This window comes from Hemiscyllium ocellatum, chromosome 45, assembly GCF_020745735.1.
Source record: "Hemiscyllium ocellatum isolate sHemOce1 chromosome 45, sHemOce1.pat.X.cur, whole genome shotgun sequence".
NCBI lineage: Eukaryota > Metazoa > Chordata > Chondrichthyes > Orectolobiformes > Hemiscylliidae > Hemiscyllium > Hemiscyllium ocellatum.
The window spans coordinates 12662836-12687376 of NC_083445.1; the positions used below are offsets into that span (position 1 = coordinate 12662836).

At 48.2% G+C, this 24541-nt stretch overlaps 1 protein-coding gene across 2 annotated transcripts in view; it reads right to left on the minus strand.

Annotated features, from left to right (window-relative positions):
- camsap3 (calmodulin regulated spectrin-associated protein family, member 3) overlaps positions 1-24541 on the minus strand; it is a 203445-nt gene that overhangs the window by 24214 nt on the left and 154690 nt on the right. For both annotated transcript variants that reach the window (XM_060855234.1, XM_060855233.1), the window contains exons 7-11: positions 23266-23359; positions 20941-20989; positions 17909-17985; positions 10396-10471; positions 5542-7627 (exon numbers count right to left, since the gene is read on the minus strand). In XM_060855234.1, coding sequence (XP_060711217.1) covers positions 5542-7627; positions 10396-10471; positions 17909-17985; positions 20941-20989; positions 23266-23359 — 2382 coding nt within the window. The remainder of the gene's footprint in view (positions 1-5541; positions 7628-10395; positions 10472-17908; positions 17986-20940; positions 20990-23265; positions 23360-24541) is intronic.

The following is a 24541-nucleotide window of genomic DNA, read 5'->3' on the forward strand; positions in this document are numbered from 1 at the left end:
GACCCTAACATTTTCTTAAGTTAAAGGCAAGTGCCAGGAATTGTGTTCCAGTTGCAATTGAATTGGTCAAACAGGTGCAAGTGAGGACTGTAGATGCTGGAGATTAGAGTCAAGAGTGTGGCGCTGGAAAAGCACAGCAGGTCAGGCAGCATCCGAGGAGGATTTTTGCCCGAAATGTCGATTCTCCTGCTCCTCGGATGCTGCCTGACCTGCTGTGCTTTCCCAGTGCCACACTCTTGACTCAGTTGGTCAAACAACGCAGTCTTCAGACAAAGCACTCTTTAATCCTATACTATAATTACAATACAGCAAAAAGCAGAGAAGACTGGAATCACTTAATTCTACTGGAAAACTTAACAGAATACTAATCTATTTAACTGCTAAACAGTAACTGTTCCAATACAGTAACAACACATAAACACACTGCAGGAAAGAATTACTACAGCTGCTGGAAAGAAAAAAAATACTGGAGACCACAGCAGGTCAGGGGGCTGGGATCCATGGGGAAAGAGCTAACTAGCATTTCCAATCTAGAGGAGTCTCTCTCTTTATCAGAGGTGACATGGAGGGGACGCAATGGGGAAAGGGGAGGGTGGAGCGCTGGGGGAGAGACTCAGTACAGATTAAGTGACTGGAATGTGAGAACGGCAGACTGCAAGATTGGAGACAGCAGACAGTCCCGCTGGAGTTGGGTGTGTGTGTGTGTGTGTGTGGGGGGGGGGGGTTGGAAGGAGGCGAGAGATCCCTGCCGCTATTCCTGATGAAGGGCCTTTGCCCGAAACGTCGATTTTCCTTCTCCTCGGATCTGCTGTGCTTTTCCAGCACCATTCTAAACCAGACTCTGGTTTCCAGCATCTACAGTCCTCGTTTTTAACCTCGGGAATGCAATGGGTAAAGCGAAAAGTTAGGGAAGGAATGGGAGTGACTTCACAATCTGAAGGCGTTGAACTCAACTCTGGATTTCATATTAAGCCTGGCAGCTAGACACACCATTGTTCAGCTATTCTCACATTCCAAGGGGCAACTTTTTTTTTTAAAAACATGGAGAGTGGAGGGTGTGGGTACAGTTGTAACGTTTAAAAGACATTTGGATAAGCTCATGAATAAGAAAGGTTAGAAGGGACAGAGGCCAGAAGCAGACAGGTGGGATGAGTTTAGTGCGGGATTATGGTCAGCGTTGACTGGTTGGATTGAAGGGTGTCTCCATGCTCCATACGTTACTGTGTGAAAACATTTGCACTGATCATTTGAAATCTCTTGTTCCTGTTCCTTTAACAAGCAAACCTTCCCAATGAGCCGATTTATATGCTTTCATTAACACAGACATTCCACTACCAACCCTTTCCCAAGTCCGATATTTTTATAACCAGTGAGCACATGTCCAAAGAAAATTTTAAACAAAACCCCCCTGATATTAGCCTCCCTGTGATTATACTCAGAGGTCTAACCTGCTGCTGTGTCTCGGGCCAACTCGGACCACTTCACTATTCAGCCTGAGAAACAGAAAGCCCTTTCCCAGGTCTCTGCTGATGGTGGTTGACTGTTCTTAAAAGGAGGTCGCGCAGTCTTGGAATGGCCGTCACAACGTAGGAACTGGCAAAGCAGCTGGTGCAACCAATGGAACAGTTTGGAAAGGTAGTCACTGTTGCAACAAAGCACCCTTGCTCACGCACAGCAAGCCCCGACAAACAGCAATGTGAGAACGGCCAGACCACTTGGGTCACCACAGTTTGAAGGGGTGGCACGGTGGCACAGTGGTTAGCACTGCTGCCTCACAGCGCCAGAGACCCGGGTTCAATTCCTGCCTCAGGCGACTGACTGCGTGAAGTTTGCACATTCTCCCAGTGTCTGGGTGGATTTCCTCCGGGTGCTCCGGTTTCCTCCCACAATCCAAAAATGTGCAGGTCAGGTGAATTGGCCAGGCTAAATTGCCCGTAGTGTTAGGTGAAGGGGTAAATGTAGGGGAATGGGTCTGGGTGGGCTACTCTTCAGAGGGTCAGTGTGGACTTGTTGGGCCGAAGGGCTTGTTTCCACACTGTAAGTAATCTAATCTTAAAAAAAAGTATTGATCAGGCACTGGGGAGAATTCCCCTTGTTCCTCTGCAAAATGACATCAATACAAGAGACTCAGTTTAATATCTTATTCACCCTACCCACGCCCCTCAATTTTATAAATCTCTGTAAAGGTCACCCTTCAGCCTCCGATGCTGCATGGAAAAAAAAGTCCCTGCCTGTCCAGCAGCTCCCTATAACTCCAACTCCCCGGTCCAGGCAATATCCTTGTAACTCTTTTCTGCATCGTCCACACCAAACCCCACCCCCACCAGGTTAGCACTCTCTTGGTGATCCAGCACAGTTAAACCACCCGAAGATAAGCTCACTATCGCCCCACATGACCATAGGGCTTTCTCTCTTTCTCACTCTCCTCACTGAGAGACGACAGGTAGTGGTTTAACCAGAGGGTAACTGCGCCTCAGGTGAGGGGGAAGTGGTTGCGAAGGATTGCCCGTCGTGGTAACCTCAGCTGGTGTGGGAATCGAACCCCCACTGTCAGCATCGCTCTTTGTAGGGAAGCAACCATCCTCAGCCCACTGAGCCAACTGAGTTCAACACCCCAACCCCCACCCCTGAAGTACTGTGTCACTAAAGGTGCTATTCAAATGTTCATCTTTCTTTCTCTTCTGTGTGGGATTTGAACCCACGACCTTCTGAGTCAGAGATGCACTGGGATAAGGCTGACACAATGATAATGGTGTAAAAAAAAGTCCTGGTCTACAAATAGAGTAGATCCCGCTAGTACTGTTAGTCAGCATTCTTATAGCATTTATTAACGTAGATTTGATTTGCACTTTCTATTCACCAAGCCAACGTTTTCAAATCACCTTGTTATTTTCGTATTATGGGATAAACCATTCAAATAATTAAATCCTGTATAACAGAAACCCCATTGATCGGTCACGTATTTTTCCCATTTGACCAGCCAGTACTAATTCAGTATAAGTGGCAAAAACTAAGGGGATTAATTTTTCTGAGGCAGGTGTGATTGGGAATGCAAAACCTGAAAAGGATGGTGGACAATATATATTCTTTAAATATATATTTAAACAAACACCATTTGCAGGGACTGGGAAGGGAGCGAGAGCGAGTCGGACAAATTAAATCTCATTTTCGAAGGGCTGACACAGGCCCCTGAGCCAATTGGTCTCCTGTTCTGTACTACGACAGAGAGGCTTCCACTTGGCAACTTTCGAGGACTTGCTGAAAACAAAGTAGATTCCAACAAACGATTGCTCATTAGTGGCCAAATGGTATGACCCAGGTCACCTTGTGTCCAACGCCCATCGATCAGAGATAAGGAGTTGGTCCCTACTCAAAGTTGGGTGATCACGAGATGGTACGTTCACAAGCTTCTAACCACCAACCACACCCTGGATTGTACCCAATTTGAAACTGGTCTTCACTTGCAACTGGAAAAGGTCAACATTTCTGGCAATGCTGTTCAATCACGTTTTCTCAAAATCAAAATTAGTAATTACAGAGCTGGTCTGACTGACCGTGTCATACAGCACAGAAACAGACTCTCCGACCAACTCATCCACACCGTCCATGTTCCCAAACTAAACCAGTCCCTGCATTTGGCTCATATCCCTCCAAACCCTTCCTATTCATATGCTCATCCAAATGCCTTTTAAATGCTGTAATTGTACCAGCCTCCACCACTTCCTCTGGCAGCTCATTCCATACACGCACCACCCTCTGTGTGAAAAAGTTACCCCTGAGGTCCCTTTTAAAGTTTTCTGGTCTCTCCTTAAACCTATACCCTCTAGTTTTGGACTCCCCTACGCTGGGGGAAAAGACCTCGGGTATTCACCCCCTCTCCATGCCCCTCCTAATTTTATAAACCTCTGTAAAGGTTACCCCTCAGCCTCTGACACTCCAGGGAAAAAAGTCCTTGCTAGTCCAGCATCTCCCTATAACTCCAACTGTCCTGGCCTGGCAACATCCTACAACCTTTCCAGTTTAATAATATCCTTCTTATCACAGGGTAACCGAAACTGGACACAGGATTCCAAAAGAGGCCTCCCCAATGTCCTGTACAACCGCAGCATGATGACCCAATTCCTGCATTTAATGCTCTCACCAATGAAACCAAGCATTACTTTAAAACAAAATGAACCAAATCAAAATACCACTTGTCTGGACTGAATATATGGATAGAGCACACATGGTGCAGTGATACTGTCCCTATCTCTGAGCCAGGAGGTCCAGGTCCACTTTCTCCAGAGATGTGTCATAACACGTCTAAAAAGCTTGATTAAAATGATAGCTAAGACGTTAGGTTTAGTCATCCTGCTTTTAGCAGGTACAACAAAGTGTTGTTGACCACAACTGTCTGTTGGTGTGGGACACAGGTCTGTCACATTGGACCATAATCACTTAGTCCCTCCCCTGTTGTGGTGGCCTTCACCAACAGCTTTTCACCCCCAACTAGCCGCCTGAACCACTAGATATCAACTCATTGACATTCCATAAGTATTTCCGAATTCCAGTCTATTCCAGGGTTCCATTCACATGTACTTCCACTTACAACCACCAACATAGTTTTCAGATGCTTTGTGTCACAGTTGTCCCCCAGCCTGGCCTCTTGCATATCCCCAATTCCGTCACCATTAGTGGCTGAGCCTTCAGCTCCCCAAAGGCTCCAAACTCTGGAACCCCGTGGTCAAGACTTTGGTCACAGCTCACACCATCTCCTCATATTTGGGCCATGGGGGGATCCTGACAGATATCCAACAGCTCATTGGGTCATGGGTTTTGGTGGGAGATTGGAGAGGCTCCATGATTGGCTAGTGATCCTCAATGGGCCAGATGCTGACAACCCACTAAACTCAAGTATTGTAACAACAACGTGCATTTATACAACCCCTTAGGCAGTCCAAGACCACCGGCAAACAAGTTGATATCCGAGTTACACGTAGAGAGGCACTCGGACAAGAATCATAGAATCCTGACAGTGCGGAAACAGGCCCTTTGGCCCAACAAGTCCACACTGACCCTTCAAAGAGTATCCCACCCAGACCCATTCATTGAAACCATTACTCTACATTTACCCCTGACTAATGCACCTGACTTACACACCCCTGAACACTGTGGGTAATTTCCCATGGCCAATCCACCCTAGCCTGCACATCTTTGGATTGTGGGGGGAAACAGGAACACCCAGAGGACCCTACGCAGACTCCGGGAGAACGTGCAAACTCTACACGGTCGTCTCGAGGCTGGAATTGAACCTGGGTCCCTGGCGCTGAGAGGCAGCAGTGCTAACCCCTGAGCTACTGTGCCGCCCCGTATGGTGACCAAAACTGGTTTGGTCAGAGGGGTCTGCAACGGATTGAAGGAGGGGCCTAGCTTGCCCTCGACATGCCTCACGTCTCACACACAAGGAGGCCATTTTGAATGAACGGTGGCAACTGGACTGCGTTTCTAGCGAGAGGGAGGAGATTGATAACGTGACCAGGATCAAAGCAAAAGTTCACCAACCTTGAAGAAGAAACCAACAGACCTCTGCTCGGCATCGCCTGGGGGATCACTCACGGATTCGCTGACGTTCTCTGGCCCGTCCTCACCTTCCTCGGGGCCTCTCAAAGAGGAGAGCGGTATCTCAATCAAACTAGTCCTTTTGACGGTGGATGAACTGTCCTTCTTGCCGCTGTCGGGCTGCTCCTCGGCTTTCCGGGCGACGACAGGCCCCACAGGCCTGAGGTTACCCTCGCTCTCCAGGTCAGGGGTCGGCCTGTCAGGTTCCAGGGGCCCTTCTGCTAGGCCGCAGCTCGCCACGGGCCCCAGCGGCCGTGGCTTGGGCCTCACGCCGAGGTCCTGCTGCTCCTCCTCGCTGTCCTCGCCGAAGCAGATGGAAGACTTGGTCTGGACGGTGACCTGGCTGGGCGAGAACTTGCGCAGGTGGGGCAAGGAGTCCACGCTCTGCGGGGGCGTGAGCACGCGGGTCAGCGGCGTGATCTTCAGCTCGGCAGGCCGGGAGTGCCTGGGGCTCTTGGGGGGAGCTGCGGCCGCCGCTCCGGACGCCTTCTTGGGGCCGGACTGGGGGGAGCGTGTCCCGGAGGAAACCGGCTTGCGCGAGGGCGAGGGAGAGGAGAACTCGGCCGAGCGGGGCGGCCTCTGAGAGGAGGCTTTGGGAACCGGGATCACCCAGGCCTGCACGTTCTTCCTCTCCATCAGGCTCTCCTGTTGCTGGGCCAGGCGCTGCATGTCGAGCTGCAGTGAGGACAGTGCCGAGTTAAGCTTAGCCACGGCGTTGTTGTACTCGCCCATGTCCGCGTCCACCTCGGGCTCCCTCGGGGACTCCGGCCGTCTCGGTTTGGCATCTTTCTCCCCAAGGTTCCCACCGGGGCCTGCCTCATGGTCTTTATCCAATGCCTGGCCACCCCGGTCCTTGAACTCAGGCTGTGTCGGGCTTTCGTTTTCCTCCTCGTCCTCGATTCTCGACAACCTCTCCTCCAGGGAGAGCTTCCTCCTGTCCTCGTCTCCCGCTCCGTTCTCCCGCTCCCCGCCTTCCTCCTTCCTCTTCAGCTGCAGGAACGCGCTCTTGCCCAGCCTCTGCCGGTGCTTGGCGAAGATGGCCTCAATCCGCTTCTTCTGCGCCTCGATCGCTCGCCGTTTCTCCTCCAACCGGATCCCCAGCTGGGTCATCTCGGAGGCCAGGGCCTGGTTTTGGCTGGGGCTGTCGTCGGGCCTCTGAGCCCACGACGCCATCTGCTGGTCGTTGAGCTCGGAGCTGTCCGGCGTCGTCTTCTGCGAGCTGCTCGACTTGGAGTCCGGCGCGCTGCTCATCTTCTTCATCTTGCGCTCGGCGAAGTTGGTCATCTTCACGCCCGAGCCGGATGACGCCACACTCTCGGCCTGCGAGCTGAGGGAGCTGAGGCAGGACGTGCACTCGTCCTTGCTGGCGTAGTCCTTCTCCTCCTGGGCCGGCCTGGAAGAGTCCTCGCCGTCCGACTCCAAGCTGTTGTCCCGGAGGACGGAGTCGTCGTCCCGGGAGAAGTTGCTATCTTCAGACGGAGCGACTCTGCCACTCGCTCGGTCCTCAGTGGGGGCGAGGAGCCCGCTCTCCTGGGGGGTGTCGGCCGGTGGGTAGGGAGGATGGAGGTCAAGTTTGGATTGGCCGCCCTCGGGCTTTAGGAAATCTTCGGACAGATCGGGCCGGTGAAGGAAGAAGCCATCCGGTGCGCCCTCGGGACGGAGCCTGGGCTCCAGCTTGTCCGTGTTGTGGATTATCTTCAGCGCTTCTTCGATGGTCGGCAGCTCTGCGCAGTTGTTGTGGTCGCCGACCACCCCGTTTTCAACCGGTGGTTGACGTTCGCTCTCGGCCATCTTGTTCGCCAAAGGCGAGGCCTTCCTGGCTGCCCTGGGAGACGCGACAGGCCCGTTCTCGCTCCCCGGCTCCTGGTTGTCTGCAGCCCGCGGTAGGCAGCTGTGAGACCGGTAGGTGTTGGAGCTCAGGCTGTCGGAGCTCACTGACCTCATCAATCCGACCGGATTCCCCATGACGATGTCCACATCGCTGTCCAATCCAAAGGGAATGCTGAAGGACACTGCTTGGGACAATGGCCTTAGAGAAAGAAAGAGAGAGAAAGAAAGCGAGAGAGCAATGAATATCATGTTTTATCAAATTCCTGTGTTAAAAGCTAAGGGCGTGCCATGGAATCTCTACAGGGCAGTAAGAGGCCATTTGGCCCATTGAGTCTGCACCGACCCTCTGAAGAACATTCCACCCTGGCCCTATCCCATTAATTCCCCATAGTATCCAGGCTCGGTGGATCAGCTATGTAAAATTTAGCATGGCCAATCCGCCCTAATCTGCACAGCTTGGGATCATGGGAGAAAACTGGAGCACCTGGAGGAAACCCACGCAGACATGGGGTGAACGTGCTAACTCCCCGCAGACAGTCAATGGATGCCAGGGGACAAGGAGTAAAGTTAAAGATTTGCAATCAATAAAGGGTTAAAACGTTATGGCCAGCAGGCAGGAAAATGGAGTTGAGGCCTTGATGAAATCAGCCACAATCGCATTCAGTGGTAGGGCAGGTTAAAGGGACTGAATGCCGACTGCTGCCCCCAGTTCTTTTTCCCTGGATCCCCTCTCAGAGTTCATCTCTGCTTGTAACTGAACCCTTGATCCATTTTTGGATTTAACTTCACCTCTCCCTTCCCCCAAAATCGGTAAATTCAATTCCTGGTTTTATATTTGAAAAAACTGACCAGGAGACGTTCTGCTGTGCCGAGTGAAGCGGTTTAATTTAGAAAATCACACCAAACACTTAGGTCTGGGCTGGTGCTCTATTTTCTTTTGTACGCCAAAGTAGACCATTTCCCATGGGGGCAGATGTGCAGGGAACCTCAATAACCCTCCAAAACATCAGAGACAGAGTCAGATTGAAAAGCGACTAGACACCTGGCACAGAATCGCGAGGAACAAGCTCCAGAAATCCGTTCCTGTGCTGAATGACACTGGGACCCAGCAAAATTTCATTCGCTCCCTCAATCCATGAGTAAGTGGCAACAGCAACGTCACACCCAGCACCCAGTACTCTCACTCGCACAATACTAGGTTTCAGTTTGCTGACTGTACCTGACACTGCCAGAGGTTCAAATTTAAAATGGGGGACAGAGCAGTTGCAACAGCATGAGTCCCTTCAAAGAAGGTCCCCTGATCATACTGCCGCGTGGTGGGAACGAGGAGGTTTTCTTGAAATTACAATTTCTTGAAAGTTCAATTCTGGGTCTCCCTGCTATTGGAAGGATGTTGTTAAATTTGAAAGGGTTCAGAAAAGATTTATAAAGGTGTTTCCAGGGTTGGAGGGTTTGAGCTATAGGAAGAGGCTGAACAGGCTGGGGCTGTTTTTCTGGGAGTGTCGGAGGCTGAGGGGTGACCTTATAGAGGTTAATAAAATCACGAGGGGCACAGGTAGGGTGAACAGATAAGGTCTTTTTTCCCCCCAGGGTAGGGGAGTGCAAAACAAGAGGGCGTAGGTTTAGGGTGCATGGGGAAAGATATAAACATGAACTAAGAGGCAACTTTTTCACACAGAGGGTGGTGCGTGGATGGAATAAGCTGCCAGAGGAAGTGGTGGAGGCTGGTACAATTACAGCATTTAAAAGGCATCTGGATGGGGATGGGAATAGGAACAGGACGGGTTTGGAGGGATATGGGCCGGATGCTGGCAGGTGGGACTAGATTGGGTTGGGATATCTGGTCGGCATGGACGGGTTGGACCGAAGGGTCTGTTTCTGTGCTGTACATCTCTATGACTCTAAGTGTGATGAGTGGGGGATATCTGAATCAATTCTTCACTGAAAAAAAACAGTGAGAATAAAACACGAGGGATGTTTGGGAGGCTCTCAACCATAACATTGCTTAATCTTCAGGAAAACAAAAAGGAAGGGACCACTGTTGACAAACAGTTGCTGGTTCGAAGTGGCAATAAATCTAACGGCTATCCTACTCCTTGCCATGTATTTAAGAATGTGCACCTGGAATTGGAAAGGTCAAAGCCAAGCAGCAGCATAAAGTGGAATCAGAAGATTTCCTGGAATGTTTATACTGTCAGGAATTACACGAGGTGCTGCAGGATATCGGAATGCACAAGGAAAAGCTTAATGAGGGAAGGCTATTAGACTCCTCTACACCAGCACATTGGCAGTGATGAACATCACGGCAGCTCAGTGGTTAGCACTGCTGCCTAGCAGCACCAGGGACAAGGGTTCCAATCCAGCCTCCGGCGACCTTCTGTGTGGCTTTTGCACATTCTCCCTGTGTCTGCGTGGGTTTCCTCTGGGTGCTCCAGTTTCCTCCCACAGTCCAAAGATGGGCAGGTTAGAACGGAACGGCCATGGTAAATTGCCCCATAATGTCCTGGGGTGTGCAGGCTAAGTGGCTTAGCATGGGAAGTGCAGTGACAGAGAAGGTAGGTGGATCTGGGTGGGACTCGATGGACCCTCCTTCGTAGGATCTGGGTGAACGCAATGAGCCGAATGGTCTGTAGGGATTCTATGAACATCCCTGGGCATTGCCCTCGCATTGGCAAGAGCAGCCATCAGACAATCCTCCCAACAGTTCCACTCAGATGGAAACGCTGCACTTGGTCTGCAAAGGGTTAATGTGTTAGTGTTCATGCCATGCGTACTAATATTGAATCATAGATAGTTGCGCATGTAACCATTATCATCCAACTTGAGCAACCTCGCCCCCTTCCCTTCCCCACCCACCTCCCCTGCGCCCTGCCCCCTCCAACCCCCATCAGTAGTGATCAGACGGGCAGAACAGGCTCCATCACACTTAGTCTTTGCTATCGATTGTTCCTCTGTCCAAAACTTTACCTCTTCAGTTGTTTCTTCGTCCACGCCTTTCCAAAGAAATCGACTTGCGACATTGAGGTAGAGTGATTCAGGGGACCTGAAGAGAAATCAGGGTCACAGAGTCAGCCACCAGAGAAGAGGCCCTTCAGCCCATCGAGTCAGTACCACCACGAGAAGCACAGGTTAACAGTTACATTCAAACAGAGGAACAGCTCAGATGTTGACCTTTTTGGCTCAATGTTCAGGCACACACCAACTGACCCTCTACCAGCCAATGGGATTGCTGCAATGAAGCCCAACCCAATTTGGCTAACCTGGTGCCAGTGGCAACTGGGCAGTAACCAAAAGGAACACTGTAACCGTTCCCTTCCTCACAGGCAGCGGCCACATTGCAGATCAGTAAAGATCTGGCCGTGGGACACAAAATATCAAAACTTTGACAAAAATGGTCACTTCCACACACTGTACGTCATTACAAATGGCTACCGTGCAGCTGGGGTATATGGTGGACAACTCAGAAATTTACACTCGGTCTTAAAATCTTTTCTCTTTTATTTTTTCTTGGAACGACTGTTATCTTGAACATTTTATTTCATTTTTCTTTCTAATTTATTACTGAGATTTTGTAATTTTGAATACCTGCAATGCTAAATTTTATTTCTTTATTTCTTCCCTAAACGTTTGTACTCAAGACAATCTGTACCTGTCCCTGGGTACCTCTGTACCCAACATGGCACTAAGTGGCAACTTGTAGACTTGTAACTGTACTCATGAGAATAAAGCTAAATCAATTCAGAAGGCTAATGCTGAGGAGTGCATTAAGCACCAGCCAATATGATCGCACCATACAGACTTAAAGACAGAATAGTTCTGGCTCTTGAAAGAGTTAGTCTTGCTATCATGGTATCTGCCAGTAACAAGGTCTATTATACAGGGAGAAAAAGTGAGGACTGCAGATGCTGGAGAGTCAGAGTTAAAAAGTGTGGCGCTGGAAAAGCACAGCAGGTCAGGCAGCATCCGAGGAGCAGCAGAGTCGACGTTTCAAGCATAAGCCTTTCATCAGGAAAAAATGGTAGTCATCGTTGTCTTAGCTGATGAGAAGGCTGCTCTCTTATATTAGAGAGACAACTGGCAGCTGTCTCAGGCCAGGGGAGAGGTTGAGAAGTGCCCCTCATGGTAGCCTCAGCTGGCGTGGGAACTGGCATACTCTGCATCACAAACCAGCCACCCCTTTCTGCTATCCCAATGCATGAAAGCAATAAATGACACCTTACTTAAGACAAGAGTTTCTTTTCTTTAGGCTACCAAGTGACTTCCCTCTCCCACACAGGTCTCGCTTTTCAAGATACCAATTTACAAAGGGAGATGACGGCATCAAATATACCTTATATACCTTTCAAAAGGTCGATGGTGGTGCAAGTCTATGGCACAACAGTGAGAGAGCTGGGTGATGCCAGGCTGCTGTCTCTGTGCTCTGCCTGCTGTCTGAAAAGGCAACCTTAGTTTCAGGTTTTTGGCACAAACCATGAGGGGTTGGGGAAAATATGATAGGGGCATTTGAGGGACTTTTAGATAAGCATACGAATATGGCAAGAAATGGAGTGATATGGACCAAAGGGCAGACAAGTGATTAGTTTAATTTGGTGTCATGTCCAGCACGACACTGTGGGCCGAAGGGCCTGTTCCTGTGCCATACAGTTCTCTGCTCCAAGTGTAACTGGCCTTGGTCAGAGTTTGGAGCAGACTGGAATCCAAATACTGTGGGTGAAGTAAAGGGGGAAAAAGTGCTAACAAGTATTAACACATTTCCTTAATAGAGTGGGGGGAGGAGGAGGAACCGTGGCAACAGTTCAATTATCTTGTAGCCTGATGCTTTTACGGTCCTATCCCAACACTCAGAAACCATTGCTTATAAAAATATAAGGACCACACACTAGCTTTAAACAAGAACAGGTCTCCCTTTAATACGTTCAAAGAGATTATTATAATTGTGCCAAAACACACACACAGTCTCCAATAGTTCTCGCTTCTTTGAAGAAACTTTTCAAAGTAAAACGCAGTCATTAAGAAAGGCAATAGTTTTCAGCCATCACTACTTTGCAGACAGGTATCAGATTTCCCATCTTCACACAATAGATGTGGGTCTGGTTGGAGCAGGGATGTCATCTCAGGGTTACTGACTTGAGTCTCCAATGGAGAACTAATCACTTCAACATCCAGTTGAGTTGACTTTCATTCGCATCCTTGCAAAAGATATTAAGTTCACATCCCACCAAACACAAAACAAAAAAAGGTGTGAGAGGAACAATTATCACGGCACAGAGTGCACATTTACTCATCTTGTAGCTTTGCCAGGCAAGTTTCTGTCAAACTCAAACTGGGGCCCAGTTGGAGGTACTCTCTCCTCTTGGTTCTAGGTCTCACTGGTCTTTAGTACACACATGTACGCCAAACATCAAGACCGACAGGCTAATGCTATGTCAAGACCATACTGTGCTCTCAGTTAAACAGTTAACTCAGTTAACAGACAACAGTTGGTGGTTTAACTCAAGTGTTACCACACCTCAGGTTACCTCATGGTAAACTCAGCCAGTGTAGGACTTGAACCCATGCTATTGGCATCACCCTGCATCAGAAACCAGCCATCCCTTTCTGCTATACTGATGCATTAATGCAATAAGCTACATCTTATTTCAGACAAGAGCGTCTCTTTTGACCTGACTGAACAGAAAGATCCCAGAACAACATTTTGAAGAAACTGGCCAACCCCTCAATCAATGTCACATCAAACAGAGTAAAACACAAAATGGCTGCTTCCTGCATTACATCAATGGCAATATCGATCGATGCTTTGGTGTTTGGGAAAAATGCTTAACAAACACAAATATTTCTTTACGTTGGAGGGCAGAAGTATAGATACATTGTGTAGTTCTTATCAGATACCAGACAATCGCCTGCAGTATTGAATGCCAGGAAGCAATAATTAGATCAGATCATGGAAACATAATTTAGTCTCTGCTAAAGGCATTCATTCTAATCATTGTTTGGTATTTCCTTATTTAAAAATGTCTGATTTATGCACAAAGAGACACACACATTACAAACACAGCCCATGTAAGACTGTAATTGTAGATCGACACATTCTAAACAAGGTTTCGGTGAAGACATGAACACAGGAAGACAAATTATGTGGTTGGGGGTGGTGGGGGGGAGAAGAGTGAGCAAAGATGTTAAGGCGTTTTGGTCTTGGGTTGTGAACGTTGCGTTTATACATAGCTGGCATAACCAAGCAGAACTCACTCATCAAGTCAAAAGATGTCATCATCAGGTTGTTACTCATGTACCTCTGCTTTTTTTTGGTTTGCTCAATTGTTGCAGTGTTTTCCGTGGGTGTGGAAGACCATAATACAAGGTTGTAATTATAGAATAATGGAGAGTTAATAGCGAGTACCAAAGGTAATTCAATTGAGCTGCTGTAATGACAAACTGCAACCACAGAAAAGGTTAGAGTTGTCAACACGCACACGCAGACCGCACCACACTGACTGTCAGGTACCAACTCCTCCACAGAATAAGATGCTTCAAGTCAAATTTCTTTCTACAGTGCAAAGGGTGCACTGACAGTGGGAGAGGTTGTGTGATGTGGGACAGGCAGTGACTAACAATATTTTGATGTGGATTAGCCCCATATCTGACTCCAAACTTGGAGGACCACATCGTTTGGAGAATCAGCCTGGAACTTTATTTTTTCACGGGATTTGTTCCCCAGCTCCAGTTGCCCTGGAGAATTGACAGTGAGCTGCTTTCGTGATCTGCAAAATCCACAGGGTGGGAGAGACCCCCATAATGCCCTTAGGGAGGGGAATTCCAGGATTCTGACCCAGCAACACCGACAACAACACGGTGACATATTTTCAAGTCAGAATGGTGAGTGGCCTCAAAGGGGAACTTGCAAGGGGTGGTGTTCCCATGTATCTGCTGCCACTTGTCCTTCTGGATGGAAATGGTCATGGGTTTGGAAGGTGCTGTTCAAGGAGTGTTGGCGAATTTCTGCAGCACATCTAGTACACACTGCTGCTACTGAGTGTTGGTGGTGGAGGGATTGAGTGTGTGTGGATGTGGTGCCAATCAAGCAGACTGCTTTCTCCTGGATAGTGTCAAGCTTCTTGAGTGTTTGTTAGAGCTGTACCACTCAGGCAAGTGGGGAAGTATTGGGGTGTCAGGTGGTGAGTTATTGCAGTATGCCTGGTCTCTGACCTTCTCTGGTCTATTATTACACCATCATTATTGATGTAGCAAGTCCAGTTCAATTTCTAGTAATGGGAACCCACAGAGAGAGATTCAGTGACAATAATGCCTCTGTATGACATGGGTAGATGGTTAAATTCGCTCTTGTCAGAGTTGGTCATTGCCTGGGACTTCAGTCGGGAAACTGAGGACTGCAGATACCGGAGATCAGAATCGCGAGTGTGGTGCTGGAAAAGCACAGGTCAGGCAGCATCCGAGGAGCAGGAGAATCGATGTTTCGGGCAAAAAGCCTTTCATCAGGAACGAGGCTTGTGGGCCGGGGGAGGTGGGGTGGGTGTTGAGTGATATATGGGAGGGGGGGGTGGGAAGTAACTAAGAAAGTGGTCGATGAAGAGGAGGTATAAGGTGATAGGTCGTGGGGGTGGGGGGGGGGCGGGGGGGGGGGGGGGGGGGGGGGAGGTGGTGGAGTTGATAGATGGGAAAGGTGATGGTCAGGTCAGGAGGTCCTGTCTTCCCGATAGACAGGACACCTTTTTGAAGATCATTTCAGAGAACATCTCTGGGACAACCGCACCGACCAACCCCACCACCGCATGGCTGAACCCTTCAACTAAACCCCCCCCCTCACCACCACCACCAACTCTGTCAAGGACATGAAGGTTCTGGCCTCCTCCACTGCCAAACCGTTACCACCCAACGGCTGGAGGAGAAACGCCTCATATTCCACCTTGGGACCCTCCAACCACACGGGATCAATGTGGATTTCACCCATATCCTTGTTGCCCCTCCCCCCACATTATCCCAGTCCCAAGCCTCCATTCAGCACCGCCCTCCTGACCTGTCCATCACCTTTCCCATCTATCCGCTCCACCTCCACCACCCCCAACCTATCACCATCTCCCTCACCTTTATCCACCTATCGCTTTCTCAGCAGCTACCTTCCCACCCCCACCCCACCCACTCCTCCCATTTATCACTCAGCTCCCCCCAGCTCAAAAGCCTCACTCCTGATGATGAGCTTATGTCTGAAACATTGATTCTCCTGCTCCTTCGATGCTGCCTGACCTGCTGGGCTTTTCCAGCACCATACTCTCGACCCTGGGACTGAAGTAGAAATTGACACAAAAGTGTTACATACCAGCGCAAACCAGGCTGGTGTCCAGATCTTGTTGCAGTTGAACATGGACTACTTAGGAGTGGCGAATGGTGCTGAACATTGCACATCTCCTTATGATGGAGGGAAGGTCACTGATGAAGATAGTTGGTCCTGGGACACTATCCCGAGGAACTCCTGCAGAGATGTCCTGGAGCTGAGATGACTGACCAACAACCACAACCATCTTTTGTGCCAGCCATGACACCAACTCTTAGTGTCTCCCACCATCCCCCAACCAGCTCCTGCTCTGTTGGACGTTCTTGATGCCACACACAGTCAAGGATGGCCCCTGCCACCTCTCTTCCAGTGTTCAGCTGTTTGGTCCATGCTTGGATCAAGGTAGTAATGAGGTCAGGAGCAAAAGGATGCAGTTAGTCAATTAGTCATCCAAGTCAGAAGGTTGGAGGTTCAAACACCACCACGGGAATGAAGAGCATCATTTTGGACAAAACCACAGTCCTTCACTGAGGCAGCATCAGTGATGAAGTGAGATTTGAATGTCCTCATTTGAGAGTCAAAAGCATTCCTCTCGATGTATCGTAGACACCTGGTCAACACACCCCACTCAATTTTACCATGTCAACAGTCACAATATAGCTACAAGCAGCCTGGGGGACGCAATGAAATGGATTTCTGAAATCACTGCTAACTCCAGTGCTCTATTCATCAATGAACTGTAGGCATTGCAACAACAGAGAAACATAACGCAAACTCAATAAACAGCATCAAACATCACTGGCTGCTCATTTACAATTTGGGAGAATTACAGTGTTAGAAAAAGCTTGAATGTGATCATTCTCAACGATAGGTTAGATCCCGCTGAGAAAACCACTCCGTAACCTCACCCGGATTTCAGGAATCAGTGACCGAGCAGCAGAGGAAAGGCTTTGGATAATTGCGGTCTTCAACTGGGAAAGGAAAAGGGTTAGGATTGCATTTGTACCTAGTTGGTTTGATCTCAGGGTCTTCTCCAAGTGTAATGTATTACTGATCTACTATGGGGCAACACAACAGCCCATTTACACGCAGGAAACTCCTTCCAAGAGCAAGCTGTTTAATTCTTCCCCCAAGTTGTGACCAGAAAGAGCAAGCACAGAGTTGGCTTCCACTGATGGGTCATTAAGGCCCGGGCCACCAACTCTGGAATCATTCAGTATAGGAGGCCCTTCTATACTGCCAAAAATACATGACTACAGTTGGCTGTACTCCTGCAGTTTTATCCTGCAGCCAATTGCCTCTACGGGCTTCACTCTGTCAGTCTTCATGTAATAAAAATGATAGTAACGCATTATTCAAATAATAACATTAACAGGTCATTTTTCTCCTTGGCTGCTGCCCAGAAAATTAAACTTGAATCTGCAGTGGATCCTGGTCCACTGTCCCTGGCAGTAAGTCAGAGTCATACTGACTCATGCTCCTGACCCATATCCTTCCAAACCATTCCCATTCATGAACTTATCCAAATGTCTTTTAAACTGTACCCTCATCCATCATTTCCACGTATGAACCACTCACTGGATAAAAAAATTGCCCCCACATGTCCTTTTTAAAAACTTTTGCCTCTCGTCTTTAAAAATATGCCCTTTGATTTTGAAATCCCCCACCCCAGGGAAAAGACACCTGCCGTACACCTTACCTCTGCCCCTCACGATTTTATAAACCTCTACAACTTCACCCCCAATCTCCTACGCTCCAGTGAAAAAGATCCCAGCCTTTCCAGGCTATTTTTATATCTCACACCCACCATTCCCGGTAACATCCTGGTAAATCTTTTCTGAACTCTCTGCAGTTTAATAATATCCTTCCTATAACAGGGCGACCAGAACTGGACACAGTACTCCAGAAGAGGCCTCACCAATGTCCTGAACAACTTCAACATATCGTCCCAACTCCATTACTCAAAAACATCTGAGCAATGAAGGTAAGGGTGCTAAACGCCTTAACTACCCTGCCCATATGTGACGCAAATTTCAAAGACCTGAATGGCTAGACCTACTCTACAACATGACGTGGCTACATCTGCAACATGGCCCAGGGCCTGTTCATTAATTGTACAGGCCCTGCCCTAGTTTATTTTACCAGAATGCAACACCCCGCATTTATCCGCATTAATCAAAGACCTCCCATTACCTGAGCTGCTTTGCGAAGGGGACGTTTGTTGGATCACAGGCAGGAAGGGCTGCTTCAGGAGGAATGCTGGTAATCGACTGAAACAAGCAGAGAGTTTACAATCAGTGACCACAACGAACCACCATGACAGCAACAGCTTCACCAAGGCACTAAGCCGCCTGGTCAAAATGATTATTGCTGCCTTTACAACACAACCTCCAAATCACGAGACGCTGGGATGGAACACTCCACTGAGCATCTTAAAGGGAAGGTGATTGGTGCCTAGGAAGGGGATTCCAGAGCTTAGCGTGGTGGGGGGGTGGAGGAGGTGGGCACAGTTAAAAGGAGAAGCTTGAAAATCAGAAGCAAAAACAGAAATTGCTCAGCAGGTCTGGCAGAGAGAAATCGGAGTTAACATTTTGGGTCCTTCCTCAGAATGGGTCTGAAACAGAACACAACGTACTTGGAAATCAGGTTCGCCCGAGGTTTACAGGGCACAGGATGGCGCACGCAGACTGCAGGGATAGGGATCGGAACACACCAAGATTAGAGGCTTAAAATTGAAGGTGGTGCTGCTAGCTTGAACCTGAGTGGGTCAGCGGGTGCAGGGGCTGATGCCCATGGCTAAGGGCAGAGCTCTGTATGAGCTCAAACCGTGCAGAGGATGCAAAGTTGGGAGGCCAGTCAAAACGAGGCAATTGCGAATACAGTAGGCACTAGACACACCATAAACGTTAACACAACGAGCTGAATTCATTCAATGAGCATGTCCTTTTCCAAACAGAAGAGCGTTGTTGGGTGAAAAGCCCACCACGTTCTCCGACTTTGATCTCATTAAAGAGACACTGAAGGAAGGACAATTTTCACCCGAAGCTCTTGTGTGTGAGTGTCATAACAAGAGGCCTCAGATAGTTCAAGAATACCATCCTCGCGGGGTGACAAGGCTTGGGCAGCCAATGCCAACTCTCACCAGATTCCCATTCATGGCAACGTGGGACATGGACACATATCTAAATTTTAAAACCACATCGTGCCAAAGTCTAGCCGCTCTCAGATGGACAACAGATACCAGCCCAGTTCAACGAGAAAGGTCAAAGCAATTTGTTGTTAAAGGGGCTGATGCTGTAAAATCAACGACCAAGAGGCTGTTTTGAAGAAATCATACTGGACTCAAAACACGAACACGGTTTCTCTCTCTCTCGACAGATACTGCCAGACCTGCTGAGCTTTTCCAGCACTGTCTGTTTTTATTTCAGGAGGGGCTGGAAACAGGGCATTGTAATGACTTGCTTCTGCTTAAATCGAGCTGTCAATTTGGAAGTAATTCCTGGGCTCTTTCAGCTCACTGCGAATGTGTAACTGGAGAGACATCTGTTTTTACAATAACATTTATGTTGAACGAAGCACTGAGCAATTGCAGGTCATGGGTGAGATGCAATTTTCAAAAACACAGCCGGTAGGAATTCGACAAAGCAGCAGATACACAGAGTTTCCCCTCAGCCCCCGCAGTCACATACTGCGCACTGCCTCCCCCTCCACCACCCCCCCCACCCCCACCCACCCCACAGTAACAGGCAGTGTGTATTCTACAGGTATCAACATATTGCCCAAAACACACTTGGGTTTCAAGATTCCCCTGTGTTCAGACGTACTCTCTTCCTAACTTCCTCCACCACGCACCCCCCTGACAAAAACACACACAATCCCAATTTCTTTACATTCAATACATCAAACATGGACTGTGAAACACTGCCACCTCACTCCAACTTTGACCCTCTTTGAAGCTTCATGCTAAACTTCATGCACATTTCCACTAAACCAATGAGTGACTGGCTTTGGAAATGTAAACCGCTTGGATTTATTTATACTTCCATCTCCACCCAGGGACCCGGGTTCGATTCCAGCCTCGGGCGACTGGCTGTGTGGAGTTTGCACCTTCTCCCTGTGTCTGCATGGGTTTCTGCTGGGTGCCCCAGTATCCTCCCACAATCCAAAGATGTGCAGGTTAGGCAGTTTGGCCATGCTAAAATTGCCCGTAGTGTTCAGGGATGTGCAGGCTAGGAGGGTTAGCCATGGGGAATACAAGGATAAAGGGGGATGGGTCTGGGTGGGATGCTGCTCTGTGTGGACCCATTGGGCCAAATGGCCTGATTCAACACTGTGGGAGATTCTATGATAGACTGTTCCCAGTATCACTGATATTCCATTACACTCTGGCATCAATAGATACCAGAACTTGGGCACAGTTCGATGGATGTTGCACTTGGAAACTAAACCAGACAAAATTCAAATGGACAAGGCCAGAATGGTAACGCTTCACTGCGTTGTCATGGGAATGGGCAATAAGCACAGAGCTAAATGTGACAAATAAAACATGGCTTCCAGTCTTTAAGTTTAGGCCTTTTTGGCCTGTACTTCAGACTCTTCAATTAACATGTCACAAACTAAACAATATTTTACCCTCTAATGCTTCCAAAAGAAATTATTATCATAAAAAAAGGGAAGGGATAAAAAGACAAACTGCTGGGCCACGGTAGTCCTCAGCAGGTCAGTGGTTAGTATCCTACCTATCCTGCGGGAGAGAGGTTCAATTCCCCACCAGTGGAGGACTAGTGAATGAATGGCCAAATGGCTATGGCACTGGCATCCTAAGCCAGGAATTGTGGGTATAATCCCGTCTGGGGCGAGTGGCGTGTTTGACTCAATGGACCAAATGGCCCAATTTCTACTCCTACGTCTTATCTCGACGGCCAAGGGGGATCAAAAGGTTACGGGGGAGAAAGCGAGAAAATAGGTTTGAGAAACCCATCAGCCATGTCGAATGGCAGAGAAGACGCAATGGGCTGAATGGCCTCATTTGTGCTTTTATGGTCTTATTGCTCTTTTGCAGTCAGCAAACCCAATGGCTGTCTCCTGCACTGAGAGATGGAAAATTCTAGAATGTCAATCACGCGCTTCATTCTCTGCGTTGGCCAGTGGCGGTCAACGGCTATGACACTGCCTCCCGGTCCACCCCCAAAGAGGTCACATGTCAGATGGAGGCGAAGGCTTACCTGGTGTTTTCGGCCCCCGAGGGGGTGTCAGATCCGCTTCTGGAAGCATCTGAAACGGAAGTAATTTGGTCAATTCCTGGGACAGGATATTACAAAATGACCTACACAGCAACAAGGGTCAGCACTCTAGCTGGATGGAGAGAATCACTTCCGGGTGCATCGACCCTTCAGTATTTCAGACAGCCCCTGATGTAGAGAGTGATTTATTCCAATATATGGGCTTCCCTTCTAATTCTCACCCTAAAACACTCAGCCCCTACAACACACCCCACATTAAAATGGGACTCAAATGTTTGTTCCTCCACCCAGATGGATTTCTAATGCAACGATGTTTCATCGAACACTGGATCGTGGGGGCAGCTGAGATCACCAGCCAAATCACCTCAAGCCTAAGATCAGAACTGTAGGATCAAAGTCCGCTCTGCCATTCTATCAGGGATTGACCTACTTTATGTTTAATAATGTTTTCGATTCACTTGTGGGATGTGGGCATCGCTGGCTGGGCCCAGCTTTTAATGCCTTTCCTAGTTGCTTCCTCAGAAGGTGGTGGTGAGCTGTTTTTTTTTACAATCCCTGCACTGTAGGTAGACCCACAATGGCCTTAGGGAGGGAATTCCAGCATTTTGACCCAGCGACACGGAATGTATTTCCAATTCAGGATAGTGAGTGACGTGGAGGGGAATTTGGTTACGCTCCCATGTATCTGCTGTCCTTGTCCTTCTAGGTAGGAGTGGTTGTGGATTGGGAAGGTGCTGCCTAAGAATCCTTGGTGAATGTCTGCACTGCATCTCGTAGATAGTACACACAGCGCCAATGGTGGAGGGAGTGGAGCCTTTGTCCTGAATGGTGTCAAGCTTCTTGAGTGTTGTTGGAGCTGCACCCATCCAGACAAGTGGGGAGTATTCCATCATACTCCTGACTTGTGCCTTGTAGATGGAGGACAGGGTTTGGGGAGTCAGGAGGTGAGTTCCTCATTGCAGTATTCCTAGCCACTGACCTGCTCTTGTAGTCACTGTGTTTATGTGGCAAGTCCAGTTTAGTTTCTCCAAAGATGCCAAACCGCCTTGCTGCCCTGTCTCTATATTCCTAGAGGTCTCTTCAGGTAGTCAGTCGACCAACAACGCCTTTGTAAAAAAAAGTCATTTGGGACACTTTTCTCTCAAGCCCAGTGAACATGATACTGGGGAAGCAAGAAAATATTGAGGTTTTCTTTTGAATTCTGCACTAAATTGGCTTGAGTATGCACCAAAAATTCCCTTAATCCTCCATGTCCAAACTCTCAATCAGGCACATCACCCTCCATATGCTTTATTTCCTTGTGACTGATTGAGACGAACACAGGAGTAGGCCATTCAACCCTTCAATCCTGTTCTTTGTTCAATTAGACCACAGACAGACAATCCTTCCCTTACGTGATACATCAATGTTATAAAAAGGTATCAATTGCAGCTCTGAGTTTCAGCTCTTCCACAACAGCCCCAACCTTTATGGGAGATGAGTATCCCAGAATTGTCTGTGGAAAAATGCTTCTGGATTTCATTCCTGGCTTGAACTGTATGATATCCCCCAGTGTCCCTGGCCTCTCCCACCGAGAGAGAAACTAAAATCTGTCTAGCGACTCAAATCAAAGCCCTTTATTATCTGAAAGACCTCAACTGGATCACTTTCAGACTTGTAAATTCAGAGCATGACAGTTAAGCTTTTCCCAAACCGTCCTCGCAATTTAACCTTTTAAGCTCCAGTTTGGAACAGAATCTAACAAGGAGCATGTTTCTTGCCAGAGGGAATCTTTGGACAGAAAGTGATCCATCCTGTAGCACAAAGATGGTTTGGATGAGTGGGCGGGAAGGCAGAGGGGGTTGTACATGGCAATCAAATGAGCTGGAATTTCTTTTTTGGATCTAATCCCATTCTGCAATCTTACACCAAACACTCCTTCAGTATAAGCCCAGCACACTCCCCCCTCCTTCTCTCTGATGAATCGATTTAAACAGTGAAGGTCTCTTAACATCAACGTTCTTTGGTGCAATAAATCGATCAGGATCTTTACCTACAAGCTAAGATCATGTTTCATTGTGACTAAAATAAACACTGAAAAGTCAGCTTTTAATTAGGTCATAAACAGACTGTTGCCCAACATTGACTAAAGTATTTCACCCATTAACCACAAACATAGGTCAGGATTGTAACATCATAATTTCGTGAAGGAAAGCTACCTTCACATTTCCTCAACGAATTGGGGGTGGAAGAATGTCTCACGTTGACACTTCCTACACAAGCAGCTCGTTACCATGGTAAAGCCGATGAGTAACATTAATTTCATACCGTCCAGATCCGGAATCTCTCTTGGTCGAACAAACTCTGGCTTCAGGACTTCAAACCACCAGAACAGCTCAGCTACAAACGTCAAGATGTTAATCTGTCAAGAGGAGAGACAAAAAGAGACTTGTGAATTGAAAAGCATCCTTTCCGATCTCTCCAATCAATGAGAAATAACTGTTTGCTTCATCGAGTTTGCCAGCCCTTCAGGCGGGGTATATATGGAACATAGAACAATACAGCACAGAACAGGCCCTTCGGCCCGCGATGTTGTGCCGAACATCTATCCTAGATTAAGCACCCATCCATGTACCTATCCAATATGTCTGCTATAGAGAGGGAAAGATGCTCTTTAACGTCCTGAAAGACCATTGAGCAAAACTCCAGACTCCTCAGTAACATTCACAAGACTTTGGACTTAACCCTAAGCCTCTCGCTTCTCATCACAACAGGAAATGACGGTGTACCAGTGAGACAAAGCTTTTGTGCCAATTTATAGAGAGCTCTTAATTGTAGGGACAGGGTCAGTGAATATTTTTCAAGGCAGAGGGAGATTAATTGCCAAGACTTCAGATGAAGTTTTAAACTCACACTCCATTTGTTTGTTCAATTCGATGTGAAGGGATTACATGCCACATCCTGATCAACGTTGATCCCTCAATCATCCCCATCAGAAACACCCCGCCCTGTTAAACACACCAGGCCAGGCGAGAGAAGTGCATTCACAGAATGGTTATGGGACAGTATCGTAGAATTCCTGCAGGCCATTGAGTCCACATCAACTCTCCAAAGAGTCTAGCCAATCCACCCTAACCTGTACATCCTTGGACAGTGGGAGGAAACCGGAGCACCCGGAGGAAACTCACACAGACACAGGGAGAACGTGCAAACTCCACACAGACAGTTGCCTGAGGGTGGAATCGAACCTGGGTCTCTGGCGCTGTGAGGCAGCAGTGTTAACCGCTGAGCCACAGTTGGAGGCTATTCATCCCCATTAATTTCCATTTGCACTATTAATTATTTTTTTTGCTCTGAATACTATGTGCATTTAAGACCTATTTTGCTTTTTCTCCTTGGATCTTGTTTGGTGTTGATTTATGCTTGCACACTTTAGTGTTCCTTCCTGTCCCACTCTGGGTAGCATTGAAACAGTTGCCCTGCAATAGTGCCAGACCTTTCCTCCCCTAAGTTTCAACCCCTCTCTACAGCCCTAGTTATTCGATTCGCCCCGGATAACGGATCCAGTACGGGTCACATGAAGCCCATCCACCTAGAACAGCAC